Raw genomic sequence first — 15,731 nt, forward strand, 5'->3', positions numbered from 1 at the left:
CGTATGGTTTTCATATTTGAAGATTTTGACTAATACGAAATAGATAAATCTACGAAAAGAAATTGCGAAAAATATATTGAACGAAATTATAGCATCTATTTTATACACATTAATATTTGTGTTGGAACATCTATTCATTATTGTATTACCTCTGTCAAACAGATATTGATGAGTGCATTGCACAGCCGTGTTATCATGGAACCTGTCACAACACTTACGGAAGTTATTACTGTTCCTGCCAAACCGGATGGACAGGGCAACATTGCAACACAGGTAATAGAGAATAGCAGTCTAAGAATCCAAGCAGTCCAAGAATAACTCAATATACAACAAAGGGACCCGCCCTACTCAATATATAGATGTAGTTAATTATTCATATATGTTGTACTGAGAGTGTACGAAACTGTTATGTATGATCTACCGATTTCGCATAAAAGTAATCAACAGAAACATTTCTAAATCTTGATTTCTTAAGGTACTGTATTGTAGAAAGAAAGCAGTACAATGTCACATACAAACATTATCTTATACGCGACAGTGTCATAGAAAAAAAACTACAGTTAGATTTGTTATACTTACGAATTTGGTAGCAAAATATGTTTAAATATCTATGTATACAACTTCATCGATAATTAAAACACCCTCTGTATAAGTTTTACATAGTCGACTATTCAAATTGACATCAAACAGAGCATTAGAATATAGTATATTATAAGATAGATAGATTGATAAACTGAGCGGTAGAATATATTATATTATAGTATAAGTAAGATAGATAGATAGATACATGCAGATAGATAGATAGATGTAGATAGATAGATAGATGGAGGGTTAGAATATATCATAAGTAAGATAGATAGATAGATAGATACATGTAGATAGATAGATAGATAAACTGAGCGGTAGAATATATTATAAGGTAGGTGGATAGATAGATAGATAGATAGATAGATAGATACATGTAGGTAGATAGATAGATAGATAGACAGGTAGATACATGTAGATTGATCATTAGCAACTTGAAGTGTTGAGTTGGGCATTTTTCAGACATAAACGAGTGTTTGACGGTTGGTATCTGTAATCACGGAACATGCATGAATACAGACGGTTCATTTCACTGTGATTGTTTCCCGGGTTGGAGTGGCCCACGGTGTGATCAAGGTAAACACATCTCTCTAAATAAGAAAATAAAAATATACCAGTGAATACCAAGATTTCTAGATAAAAGAAATAACCAGTGAACATTAATCATGCACTTAAAAATTGTTCTTAAATTTTCAATAGACATTGACGAATGTGCAATCTCGTCACCATGTTGCAATGGTGGAAGTTGTGTAAACCAACCAGGATCATTTGCATGCAATTGTGGAACAGGTTGGACAGGATCAGTGTGTGAAAAAGGTGGGTAATATTCTTTAAGTAACCCAGTACTTGAATTGTATCTCTACTTTAGATTTTCAATGATGTTGGTAATGTTTCTTTCCAAATGTTTTCATTGCCTTCCCAATTTACAGATGTTGATGAATGTGTCGGCACGCCATGTCAGAATGATGGAGTCTGTTATAACAGTCCCGGAAGTTACCTCTGCATTTGTCGTGAAGGCTTCACAGACACCAACTGCAGTACAGGTACGTACAGACATAGCCTTACAGTAAAGTCATTCTGCAAGAAATATACTTCCTATATAATATCCATCCGGTTTTTTAATCTCAGTCACAGACCAGTGTACATCATCACCTACTTGTCAGAATGGGGGCACCTGTATTGCTAAACCGGGGTATTCCACGTGTAAATGTGAGAGCCTAAGAGGTTATACTGGAATGCACTGTGAAGAAGGTACTTTTGATCACTGTTCATTATCTTCACCTTTTATAAATCGATTTCGTTGATGCGTCAAACATGGAACATTTTACATATGTTTACTTGTTATAACAGATATTCAAGAATGTGATCTCGGCATTTCACCCTGCCACAACAATGCCACGTGTAGTGATGTTCCAGGATCGTTTAGTTGTACGTGTAAATCTCCCTGGAAAGGAGAATTTTGTCAAAATGGTAGGTTTACTTACTCATTTTTCAAAATGCAAATTGTCTATTTTGAGGTAATGGATTTGGTTAGTATTAGTATATCACCAACAGTTATGTATGTGTTATTTATTTAATTTTGGGCATTTTAAAGAAAAACATGCCTGTGATGATACTCCTTGTCGTAATGGTGGAAGCTGTAAATTAAGAAACGATACATTTGAGTGCTTCTGTCCACGGGGATATGAAGGCGATATGTGTGAAACAGGTAAAAAGAATCATATTCGTAATATTTTCCTAACAATTACTTTCTACCTATAATATATGTGCGTTATTGAATGTGTATTTTTAGATACCGATGAATGTCTCTCTGATCCATGTAAAAACAATGCAACTTGTCGTAACAGCCATGGAAATTTCACCTGTAATTGCCTAACTGGGTTTGAAGGACAGACGTGCCAAAACGGTATCTATTGTATACCATAGTCGATTTAATTTGCAGTTTAAATGAAATATCATCGAATACTTTTTAAATATTCCTAGAAATTACATTCTTGTTATCATTTCAGACATTAACGAGTGTTTGTCTAATCCCTGTATGAACGATGGCCTGTGTGTCAACACGGATGGCAGTTTTATCTGCGTGTGCCAGTTAGGATTCCAAGGAAACCATTGTGAAGAAGGTGAATTTCCACGTTACAAATTTTATTATTATGAAAGGTGAAGATAACGAACAGTGATCAACCTCATAACTCCTATAAGCAATACAAAATAGATAGTTGGGCAAACACGGACCCATGGATATATCAGAGGTGGGATCAGGTGCCTAGGAGGAGTAAGCATCCCCTGTCGACCAGTCACACTCGCCGTGAGCTCTATATCTTGATCAGGTAAACGGGGTTATTCGTAGTCAAACTCTGATCAGGTAAACGGGGTTATCCGTAGTCAAACTCGTGTGCCAAGAACAGCCTAACAATCGGTATGAAACACGCAAGACAGCATTTAACCCACTGATAGGTTGTATTGGCAACTAGATCTTTATAACGACCATAAAATTTGCGAAATGCTGACTTTAAACGAGACTGTTGAAACCCCTGCACCACTGTTTGTCAGTAGCCTGACTCAATTTAAAAACTGATCATATGCAGAACAAGATTTTGCGTATCGAACCAGTTAAGAGATATAAATGCCATATGCAGGTGATGATGGAATGCATAAATATGGAAAGTTGACAATGGAGAAGTTGAAATCATCCCATTTAACTATTTTCAATGAAATACGTAAGTAAGAAGTAGAAGTGGACGACGCTATGAAGTCTTGTATTTTGAGTTCAAAGGAATATATCGAATCGACATATGAATGTTATTATTGTTAATAGATACAACGTCGTTGATATATTTAAATGTCGCATTGAAGGCTATAGCAAGAGAGGTTTCCTCACGTATTGCTTTTGAAACATGATTTAGAATGAATAATTATGTTGTTCTGTACACACTGATTTTGATTAAAGATTACTCCGTTTGTCTGATCAGGATATATAGGGCTGCCGGCGTGCGTGACCGGTCGACAGGAGATGTTTACTCCTCGTAGACACATGATCCCACCTCTAGTATGTCCAGAGGTCCGTGTTTGCGGAAATCTTTAATTTGTATTTCTTATAGGAATTATGAGATTAATCACTGTTCGTTATCTTCATCTTTTCATTCAAGATGAAAGAGCATAACAAAGCTTAATTCAGAATCACTTATTTTAATTACGTAAATTTGTCGTGGTAAGATGATTTGGGAGATATTCATAGGAGTCTGCTTTACTGATTGAAGGATTACTTTTCATAAGTGCTTTCCACTTTCTCATAAAAGTGGAGGATTTCAATTAAAAAATTTTGTTAGTATGCTCATCTCACAAATAAGACTCCCACAAAATCTTACTACATGTATTTAGTAAATTGTAATAAAGATATAGAGGTAATAGTTTCCGAAACAATGTGAATCTCTAAGAGAATTTTAGCTATCTGACTTGTTATGAAAAGACATCAATAATTTCTTCGTTTATACATTATTGTCTTATTTCATGCTTAAGGTCCCTGTGGTTCTGTAAATTGCCAGAACAATGGAACCTGTGTTGTACGTGGACTTTCTCCAGTTTGTTTGTGTTTACCTGGTTTTACTGGTGCATCTTGTGATCAAGGTACTACGTCATAACAATATACCCGAGACTATCTTCACGAAGGGATTATCATTTAACATTATTTTTCAAATAATATAATCTTTGATTTACACATTTTTATGAAATGCGTTTTTAAATAGAATATATTGCTTATCACTCCTTATTTCAGATGTTAAAGAGTGTGATCTATTTCCATGTGCGGATAATTACACATGTCAGAACACAGTTGGATCCTTTGAGTGTGTTCCCTGTGAAGTTTCATCTGATAATTGTACAACTGGTAGGTTAAAAGGAGGTGTTCACTTTGAAATTCATTACATGGTGTTATGTCTATTTATGACAGGACACAGTACCGTTGTAATTACTCCATGTATAAATTGCCAATGACTGTGCCTTCAAATTACGAATGCTTCCTGATAGATTTTCACAAATGAAAATTAGTACTTTATAACGTTGATGCTGTGAAAATTAGTACTTTAACTGTGTGATTTGACTTTGATATTTGATATTTTATCCAAATTGCACCTCGCATTCCAATATAACGTTGTACTTTAATAGTGGTAAACATGTGTAATTCCTATACGTGTCAAAATTACGGCATATGTTGTATACTTTGATAGGAGTAAACACGTGTAATTCCAATCCGTGTCAAAATGACGGCCTGTGTTTGGTCAGGAATAGTTCTTATAGCTGTCTGTGTATGCCGGGATGGACTGGAATTGATTGTGAAACAGGTAGTGTCTTACATGTATTTGACTCGTGACTTTCCAGATTTCTATTACAAATCCGTCTAAAAGAAATAAGTCCTTTTTCCCTTTATCGTGTTTTTGGATTTTTTTTGGAGTAATAGGAAAGACAAACTCAACATTTCAACAATCGATATTTTATTTTAGATTGATCACTGTTCGTTTTCTTCACCTTTCATTTTATTGGTTTTATGGTGATATCATATTAAGTGTTGATCACATATATACTGTAGTATCAACTCCTCGTTAGATTTAGGCGTATATATATAGTTACCTTCCGTTTCGTATTGTTCCACACATTTTGATTTCATTTCCTGGCCAGTGTCTGGTTTCGTTCTTAGCGACCGAAATTTCGCCGATCAATCTCTCCTACTAGTAAATCAGATCCACAGCTTATCATCAATCTCTCCTACCAATAATCCACATTCACATCTTATCATCAATCACTCCTACCAATAACCCACATCCACAGATTACCATCAATCTTTCCCACCAATAATCCACATCCACAGTTTATCATCAATCTCTCCTACCAATAATCCACATCCACATCTTATCATCAATCTTTCCTACCAATAATCCACATCCACATCTTATCATCAATCTCTCCTACCAGTAGTCCACATACACAGATTATCATCAATCTTTCCCACCAATAATCCACATCCACAGTTTATCATCAATCTCTCCTACCAATAATACACTTACAGGGCTTATCATCAATCTCTCCTACCAATAATCCACATCCACAGATTATCATCAATCTTTCCCACCAATAATCCACATCCACATATTATCATCAATCTCTCCTACCAACAATACACTTACAGGGCTTATCATCAATCTCTCCTACCTATAATTCACATCCATATTTTATCATCAATCTCTCCTACCAATAATCCGCATCCACAGATTATCATCAATCTTTCCCACCAATAATCCACAGTCACAGCTTATCATCAATCTCTCCTACTAGTAAATCAGATCCACAGATTATCATCAATCTCTCCTACCAATAATCCACATTCACATCTTATCATCAATCACTCCTACCAATAATCCGCATCCACAGATTATCATCAATCTTTCCCACCAATAATCCACAGCCACAGCTTATCATCAATGTCTCCTACTAGTAAATCAGATCCACAGCTTATCATCAATCTCACCTACCAATAATCCACATCCACATCTTATCATCAATCACTCCTACCAATAATCCGCATCCACAGATTATCATCAATCTTTCCTACCAATAATCCACATCCACATCTTATCATGCAAGGTGAAGATAACGAACAGTGATCAATCTCATAACTCCTACAAGCAATACAAAATAGATAGTTGGGCAAACACGGACCCCTGGACACACCAGAGGTGGGATCAGGTGCCTAGGAGGAGTAAGCATCCTCTGTTGACCGGTCACACCCGCCGTGAGCCCCATATCCTGATCAGGTAAACGGAGTTATCCACAGTCAAAATCAGTGTGCCACTCTCTCTTACCAGTAATCCACATCCACAGATCTATCGCACATAGACCCTTTTGCAAAGATTACGAAAGGAGTCAACCCGTTTTCATTGCTTGCAAATCGATCCAAAATGAATGCGACAAAAACGTATAAAATAAGATGAAGATGGCAGTTAAGGCCCCACTAAATACATACAAGTGAGTTCAGGACCTGATACCATAAACTGATAGTAGATTAAAGTCTTAATTTCGAATCTAACTAACTTTGAAATAATTTGTCATAAACCAATAACATTTTCATTAACCAACAGTGTTGTAAACATATGTGCTAGATAAATCTTAAGACATAATGGATTTAAATCTTGATTTAAGTCTATCCTCAGTTTATGCTTTTGAAGCCTGGGATTAAATACAGTGTACCTTGTAGACGGATAATTTCTGTGAAATCTACACGAATTATTGATGTGTAAATATTGTGTATATATGTGCATTAATGTGATTAACTGACACTTCCATTGAATTATTAACTATGAAATAGAGAAACAACAATTCATAATTACTATCTAGCGATACATATGTTGTTGATATGACACTGTCTTTTATAATGTATTTTGTTCTATGCATTTTTGTCCACAGGGTGTTCTTCTTTTTATCTAAATCGAACGTTTGAAATACTTCAAAGGGAAAATTATACTTAGAAACGGATCTGTGTACACAGCTTAATTGATTTAAATTTACTTGGATGAAAATCATTTTTATTTTCTTCAAAAGGATTTAATGCATATGAAATAATTTTCAAAAAGAGGATTCTTTTTATTCAAGCAATTGACTACTGTGAAAACATTACTTGCCAAAATAATGGCACATGCAGCTCAATGGCCAGTAATGTCACCTGTGCTTGTCCTCCTGGATTCCAGGGAGAATTTTGTGAAGTGGGTGAGTGCGCTTTTCATCCTTTGATCAAGTTTCAATTATAAATTTTCTGTAAAAAGAAATGAATAGGGTTACCTTTACAGATATTGACGAATGCGTGTATACACCGTGCTTTCACGACGGGAATTGTACAAACGGAAATGGAAGCTACGCATGTATCTGTACAGCCGAATTTCAAGGTTTCCAGTGTGAACAAGGTAACACGTTCAACTATACAAATTTCAAATTGAAATAATGTGCCACTAAAAGAAACCCAAATTGAAAGAACATTTAAATCAGATATAACTAATTGGTTACTATAGCAATCTATACATGTATTGCAATTCAGCGTTTGATCACTGTGAATCATCTCCGTGTGTAATTAACGCCACGTGCCGATCAGAAAACGGCACGTACTACTGCGCATGTACCGACGGTTGGACAGGAACCACCTGTAATGAAGGTATTTGAAAATATGGATCAAAATATAATTACTTCAGTTTTCCATATCTTATTCTAAAATCCTACAAGCTTATAATATTTTAAAACCATACAAGGAACATGCGTATAATCGTGTTCTTTACAGATATTGATGAGTGCCAGACAAGCTCATGCTACGGAAATAGTACCTGTGAGAATATTGCGGGTTCATACATTTGTCACTGTCCACTCGAGAGAACAGGACGAGACTGTGAACAAGGTACATATAGAAATAAACACTAGTCATACCTTGTATTTTATGATATGAAATTTAATCTGAATATACAATACTAGTACTTTTGCCTTTGACATCTCTACAAATTGTAATGATAGCCATTTTCGCATGAGTGCGTTGTAATTGTAAATACAATGTGCGTACGAATACAGATACACACATACACCACACACACACACAGATATATATATATATATATATATATATATATATATATATATACATGTATATATATATATATAACACGGACCCCTGGAAACACCAGGAGTGGGATCAGATGTAAAGGAGGAGCAAGTATCCAGTGTAAAAATGAGTTGACAAAATGTCTATTAGCTGTATAGAATGAGTTTTACCTGTTGTCATTTCAGATTTTGATGAATGTCAAAGTAGTCCATGTCAAAACGGAATATGTATAAACCTTTCTGGGGGATTTAGTTGTGTCTGCTCTGTGGGATTTAATGGGACTCTTTGTGAAGAAGGTACGTAACAATCAAGTGTTTTAGCGAATTGAATGACAACTCAACTGTATGACAAACGGGATGATTTCAGCTTCTCCATCGTCCACTTCCCATATTTATGTAGCAATATTCCATTATCACCTGCATATGGTGTTTATATATCTCAACTGATTCGATATGCAAGATCTTGTTCTGCGTATAGTCAGTTTTTAAATTGAGGTAAGATACCAACAAACAAGTTGATGGTACAGGTGTTTCAACAGTCTCGATTGAAGTCAGCATTTCGCAAATTCTATGGTCGTTATAACGATCTAGTTCGTCAATACAGCCTCGCATTGGATCAAATTCTGTCTGACGTGTTTCATACCGATTGTTAAACCGTTCTTGGCACACTGATTTTCACTGCGGATAACTCCGTTTACCTGATCAGGATATAGGGCTCGCGGCGGGTGTGATCGGTCAACAGGGGATGCTTACTCCTCCTAGGCACCTGATCCCACCTCTGGTGTGTCCAGGGGTCCGTGTTTGCTCATCTATCTATTTTGTATTGCTTATAGGAGTTATGAGATTGATCACTGTTCGTTATCTTCACTTTGCATTCTGAAATCGTAAAAAAATGAGAAGATGATGTGAATAACTTTAATGCACTTTAGATATAAACGAATGTGTACAGAATCCATGCAACAACAGTGGGACATGTATTAACACGGAGGGAAGTTATCATTGCTACTGCGACACGGGGTGGAAGGGAGATAACTGTTACACAGGTGAGTTGTCGTTCTTACATGAATGTTAGGATTGGAAGTCTCGAACAATTCATTTCCTAGTTCTTATCTTGAACAAGTTATATTCGTTTCACTCAAGTGTATGTTGCGAAGATCAGAAAGGAAATATCGGACATATTGATATCATCTTAAGCCAGTGTTTGTACCCTGCAAACATAATGAACAATTGTAAGAAAATCTGTTTTAGAATATGTCGGGTATTCTCGCGCATTAACATTATTGTATGTTTAAGAATAGGATTGTTATAGTTTGAGAATAATGCGAAAATCTGAATTGGATGTCTCCTTACTAAATAATAGACATGTAATTACTGGATTCATAGATGTCAACGAGTGTGAATTAATTGGATGTAGAAACAGTGGAATATGTAACAACAGTGATGGCTCTTTCAACTGCCAATGTAACGATTTCTACACAGGACTGTACTGCGAAGAAGGTATTACTGAAAATTGATGGAAATTATTTGTTCTTGCCATGATTTTACATAGTAGTGTTGACAAGATCGGACACTGTTCTCTTTTGTCTTTTTCCCAAAGATATAAATGAATGTGTAACACAACCTGATATTTGTAAGTATGGAGGAACATGTGAGAATCTTTGTGGCAGTTATCGATGTCATTGTACTCCAGGGAACGCTGGTTATAACTGTGATGGAGGTACTCTCTCTGCTTTGCTTGGTCACTTTGAATGTCTTGAAAAACTAAATTTATCAATCGTTGATCAATCATATTTTCTTATGCAGAAAATAATGAAGAATAATCAGAACATAATTTATAACATTGCTACACGATTTGTGGTTTGAAATGCACCATAGCTTAAAAAATTGATGATATTATGATTTGAAGATATCAATGAGTGCATAGAGTGGACCTCAGAGCCCCCCTGTAAAAACGATGGACTTTGTACTAATACTAAGGGGTCATTCTACTGTACCTGCAATTCAAACTGGACAGGAAGTGTGTGCCAGGAAGGTAATACATCTCTGATTAACATTTCTAGAAATAAATTACACAGAATTAGCCATCTGATAAGTTCACTTACTAATTCATTATGAATGTAATTTCAGATGTTAATGAATGCAGGGACTTTCCTTGCCAGAATAATGGCACATGCTTCAATTTTGATGGAGGGTACAACTGTACATGTGTACAAGGGTTTACCGGAGCTCTTTGTGAATTAGGTTATTTCTGATTATACTAAGTAAATGAAAGTCAAGAAAACGGTCTGAAAGTAAATGCAATAGATTACATTTTATTCTTATTAACAGGGAATGCTTTCGCCTATTTTAGATATTAATGAATGCTTGTCTGAGCCCTGTCAGCATAATGGTTCATGTGTCAACACCCCCGGTTCCTTTTATTGTCTCTGTATAGATAACTGGGATGGGAAGCTTTGTGAAATGGGTAAGTATTGTGACGTTGGATAAAACTTCGGCTCTTATTGACGCCATTGATGAAGAATTATTATTGAAAGAGTGGTTGAATTGTGTCATTTTTCAGACCTGTGTGAAACAAAACCGGCTAACCTCGTGTTTGTCGTGGATACATCCCTGAGTACAACAGAAAGAGTGTTCCAACAGCAAAAAGACTTCATCTCTAACGTTGTGTCAAGACTAACCCTTACAGATGATAAATTCAAAATAGCAGTGGCATCGTATGGGACGATTACAAACATTGATATAGGGTTCAATTCCTATGAAAACAATAAGACGTTGTTGTATGATAAAATATCTAAGATTTCGTTTATTAATGGAACGACAAACATTCACAATGCGTCGTATACTGTGAGGGATATTCTTAATGTTACTAGAGGAAGTAATCAGTTTGTATTCTTCTTCACTGACGGAATGCCGTCTAATTTCCAACTAGCTTTAAATGGAACAGGAGAGCTGCGAGCCCGTTTGTTAAACTCCACTTCCTCTAATGATCTTCTGTTTGTATCGTTTGGAGATGACGTTAGACATGAGGGATACAAGGGAATGTCAGGAGATCCGCAATATAAAGATGTCTTCACTCATACATCAATGGACCCATTGTATCACGTGATGAGAAAACTGGTAGACGAAAAATGCACAGGTACGTTAGATCGCATAGTTTTGTCAGTGTATCAATGCCAAATAAAATTACATTTAGAGTAAGAAAATGTACATTTCATGGGAATAATATATTTTGGTATTTGGGTTTTTTGACGGTTTTGCTAATTTTCAGTTCTGTAAATATTTTTCAGCATGCTGCCGCCATGAGATGGTGGATATAATGTTCGTCTTAGACATATCCTCTGTACAACCACCTGAAACATTCTCGGGTAGTTTGAAAGTTATAAACTCCATTTTAAACAATTTAAAACGATTTGTTTTGTTGGGATCAAACAATACCCAAATCGGAGCGGTGTTTTTCGCAAACGAACCAAATTTATTAATACAACTGAATGGCACAGCTGATTTTGATAGTTTTGCTAGCAAACTTATGACGATACATCAAGATGACAATGATTATAAAAATGCAAGCTCAAATGTAGCAGGGGCTTTGGAATTCACACGATCTCATCTTCTCTCACCAGGACATGGCGCTCGAAAATCAGCAAGAAAATTAATCACCCATATCTACACCGGATTCGATGTAAATGTAACGAAATCGATTGAAGTCACGCGATCGCTAACACGTGATCAAATAACTGTTTTCTCTATCGGGGTTGGAGATGAGTATAACGCTGAAGACGTATTGGCCACTGCCTCCAGTGCTTTCCACGCGTTTTTCGCAGAATATAACAAACAGGACCATGGATGGCATTTGACTGATGCAGAGTTGAGTTTTATTAGCAGGATAGACTCTCTAATTTGTACGCAGAGAGTAAATAATTAGATTGATTCAGATTATTCCCTCCAATATATTAGTAGTTTTAAGTTTCTTGTACAAGTATTCTAAATGGCATTGAATGTTGTATCGGATATATGTTGCATTTAGTAGATATGCTTTAATCATATATTTTGTGCCTGAAAAAATGCATATTTGCTTTACAATATGTAAAACTGATATCATATATTGTCACATTTCATGTATGCATCATTTTTAATACTAGTATCTTAAATGTTTTGTAGGAGTTACATTTTGCATGATGTTTAAAAATTTAAAAAAAACTTACATGTGGGTTCATCTGGTTATATTTCTGTTTAAACACACGTATATTGTCTAATAAGCATTGCATGCAATGCAAACCTCAATTAAGCTTATGACACAAAGTTACACAATTTAGATTGTCAATCCAAACGTATATCTAATTTTTGTTTGTCGTCTACACAGCAGGGTTAAGTTATCCCGAGTAAGGTTAAAACAAACATCATAAAATGCACCTCAGTGCATTTCACACTAAATGATGTCACAATATAAAAGTACGTCACGACGTACAGGTCTACAGTTGTATCGTGGGGAAAATGTCAATATTTTCTCGCTATTTACTACCGTTATCTTGTGTTCAAGCTCTATATGTGTAAATCTTTTGTCAGATGATTTTTTTCCAGTTTTCTTTGATAATATATGTATCATGTTTTTTATATATAGTGTGCACTATAGTAATCTTTATATTACATTGTGACCTTGAAATCGCCCCCGATGTGTATAGTCATTTAGAATAAAGAAAACCAACGTGTGTACATATCGACTCAGCACAAGTGAATGATGACGATATTTAATTTTGATCAAGGTATATTCCTAAAGGTAAATAGTTGCAGATTTAAGATTTTGATACGGAAGGTAAGCTATTTTGCCTCGTTTAGATAAGATGTGGGAAATGCCCAACATTTGATTTGAGATTATGGGAATTGCTATATTTGAGAAGATATTGTACCGATCCGTATCACTCTAAATTTACCGCATCAATGTTGACATATCGAGCCCAAACTGCAAATGATTTGAGTGCATCTTTCACCTGTGCCGAGGTGATAAACTGAAAGTCTGGCGGATAAAAATAGCTCTACGTCACTTGTATGACGACATAATAGTTAAGCGAGGGAGTTCCCCACGTGACACGATGTTTGTTTATGTATTGACAAACGATTATTACTAAAAATATGCGACGCTTAGAAGAATTTTACTTTAATTGGAATATGCTGTTATTACTTCCTATTTTACTCGGGACACCTTAACCACGCTGTACAGTAATGGTGCATGCTGTTTTCCTTGCACAAGTTACTCTGGCCGCCCACCGGTACGTGTAAATGGGTAGTCATACCTCCCACGAATAGAAACTAAATAGTGTTAGATGCAGATGAGGTAACGTTTGTTTCTTGTCACGCCAAAGGTCACCAATTTAATGCATGTTCTTTGAACACCAAAGTAGTGCCAGATTAGAAATAGGGTTTGTTTTTCTTCAAAATATTCCCGGCGGTATAAAAGTAATAAAATTATTGAATTCTACGACTTTCATGAAAAATAAAGCATCTGGAAAAAATATGAGATGATATTTTTTCTTATTTTAGAAATTCGTGCGTGGGTGTAATACAAAAGGAGCATATCAGCCATTGTGTACCTAATTATCAACGCGATAATTTGCTAGCGTATAGGTTGCAGGATATGTTCTAGTGCAATCATTTAACTATCTTTCAGACATTTGGGTAGATATGCTGTTGGACTAGGATAGTCCTATATGTATTACTGTGCCAAATGTAAGACACGTTTGCCGTGGTGGAGGTTTTTTGCATACTAAACGATATGTAGTAGAACGGAGGTATGTATTCCTCTCCTTAGCTTTACCGTATGATTAACGTTCATGGTTATAGATGATTGTATTCTTGGTAGGAGTTAGGAGATTGATCACTGTTCGATATATTCACCTTTTCATGACTAACGTGCCTACTTCAAAGTGCAAAAATGACAACGATATCCCTTCTTTCAAACTTTCAGAAATGCCGATGAATTGGGATGTTATATCGTTATATTTACATTTTTGTATTTGTAATGATTTTGGTAAGAATGTTTCAGTTTAATCGAAATAACCACCTTTTGTTTTATTTAACAGAATCGGTATTTTAAAAAATTGTCTAATACTTTAAAGCAGAATTATTATTTTGTAGCCAGTATCACCATGTAAAACCTTTTCTCTAGAAATTTAGATATGATTCTCATATTTCGCAAATCTTTACATATACATATTAATCCTACTGATTTTACATATCCAACCATCTTTAACCGGAAACTTTTCTGTAATGATCAAAACATAGATAGAGTTTCAAGAAAACTTGAAAACAAAACACAGTAATCAATCTCATAATTCATATAAAGAATGCAAAATTAAGAGAATAGCAAACACGGACCCCTGGACACACCAAAGGTGGGATCAGGTGTTCAGGAGGAGGAGTAAGCTTCTCTTAAAAACAAAGAGCTTGATTATGTTGAAATTGAAAAAAAAACACATTGAGGATACACAATGATCAGACACTGCATTATCGATTTAATGTGCAAGTCCCTTATATATGATAGGTGAAGATAACGAACAGTAATCAATCTCATAACTTCTACAAGCAATACAAAATAGATAGTTGGACAAACGCAGACCCCTGGACACACTAGAGGTGGGATCAGGTGCCTAGGAGGAGTAAGCCATCCCCTGTCGACCGGTCACACCTGCCGTGAGCCCTATATCATGATCAGGTAAACGGAATTATCGGTAGTCAAAATAGGTGTGCCAAGAACGGCCTAACAATCGGTATGAAACACGTCAGACAGCATTTGACCCAATTATTGGTTGTATTGACGAACTAGATCGTTATAATGACCATAGAATTTGCGAAATTCTGACTTCAGTCGAGACTGTTGAAACCCCTGTACCGTCAACTTGTTTGTCAGTAGCTTACCTCGATTTAAAAACTGACTATACACAGAACAAACTCTTGCGTATCGAATCAGTTGAAAGATATAAACACCATATGCAGGTGATAATGGAATATTGCTACATAAATATGGGAAGTGGACGATGCAGAAGCTATTTTGTAATGGAACATGGTGTTTAAGTTGTGTTACCGAATCTGAAATTGAAGCTCTTTTTAAATACAATTGTAACGAACTATAACTGTGTTAGAATTCCAACCCAAATATCTACGAACACCTCCCCATGTTGGAAATGGATCCAGATGAACATTTTGATGCCAGAAATAGACTTGGGATCCTCTATTAAGACTAAAAACTAAATTTCGTTGGAATCCAACAAACTTGATATTTCGGCAGCCATTTCGAAAATCGACTATTTTGAAACATTTGAGAATTGAATGGAAATAAATTCTGATGCTAGAAATGAACTGCGGACCCTCAATGAACCCCAGATCCGAAATGTCTTGGATATTTCAACACTTTTAAATATTCATGTATGTAGCAGCCATTTTAAAATGGAAACAGGAAAAAAGAGATAATGGAAATGGACCCCATCATCAAATTGCCCAAGAAATAAAAAAAAATGAAAATCGAC

The 15,731-nt window shown here is 35.6% G+C and overlaps 1 protein-coding gene across 1 annotated transcript in view; it reads left to right on the forward strand.

The window, feature by feature from the left end:
* The window catches only part of LOC125651172 (uncharacterized), a 49,644-nt gene that overhangs the window by 12,615 nt on the left and 21,298 nt on the right, over nt 1–15,731 (forward strand). Inside the window, exons 7-31 of the mRNA XM_056166075.1 lie at nt 163–273; nt 1,048–1,161; nt 1,285–1,401; nt 1,515–1,628; nt 1,714–1,836; nt 1,936–2,055; nt 2,180–2,293; nt 2,378–2,491; nt 2,595–2,708; nt 4,105–4,212; nt 4,361–4,471; nt 4,812–4,925; nt 7,228–7,341; nt 7,422–7,535; nt 7,667–7,780; nt 7,904–8,017; nt 8,401–8,511; nt 9,144–9,257; nt 9,598–9,711; nt 9,812–9,931; nt 10,121–10,246; nt 10,342–10,455; nt 10,565–10,678; nt 10,775–11,350; nt 11,502–12,131. Coding sequence (XP_056022050.1) covers nt 163–273; nt 1,048–1,161; nt 1,285–1,401; nt 1,515–1,628; nt 1,714–1,836; nt 1,936–2,055; nt 2,180–2,293; nt 2,378–2,491; nt 2,595–2,708; nt 4,105–4,212; nt 4,361–4,471; nt 4,812–4,925; nt 7,228–7,341; nt 7,422–7,535; nt 7,667–7,780; nt 7,904–8,017; nt 8,401–8,511; nt 9,144–9,257; nt 9,598–9,711; nt 9,812–9,931; nt 10,121–10,246; nt 10,342–10,455; nt 10,565–10,678; nt 10,775–11,350; nt 11,502–12,131 — 3,849 coding nt within the window. The remainder of the gene's footprint in view (nt 1–162; nt 274–1,047; nt 1,162–1,284; nt 1,402–1,514; nt 1,629–1,713; nt 1,837–1,935; nt 2,056–2,179; nt 2,294–2,377; nt 2,492–2,594; nt 2,709–4,104; nt 4,213–4,360; nt 4,472–4,811; nt 4,926–7,227; nt 7,342–7,421; nt 7,536–7,666; nt 7,781–7,903; nt 8,018–8,400; nt 8,512–9,143; nt 9,258–9,597; nt 9,712–9,811; nt 9,932–10,120; nt 10,247–10,341; nt 10,456–10,564; nt 10,679–10,774; nt 11,351–11,501; nt 12,132–15,731) is intronic.

Source organism: Ostrea edulis, chromosome 5, assembly GCF_947568905.1.
Source record: "Ostrea edulis chromosome 5, xbOstEdul1.1, whole genome shotgun sequence".
Lineage (NCBI taxonomy): Eukaryota > Metazoa > Mollusca > Bivalvia > Ostreida > Ostreidae > Ostrea > Ostrea edulis.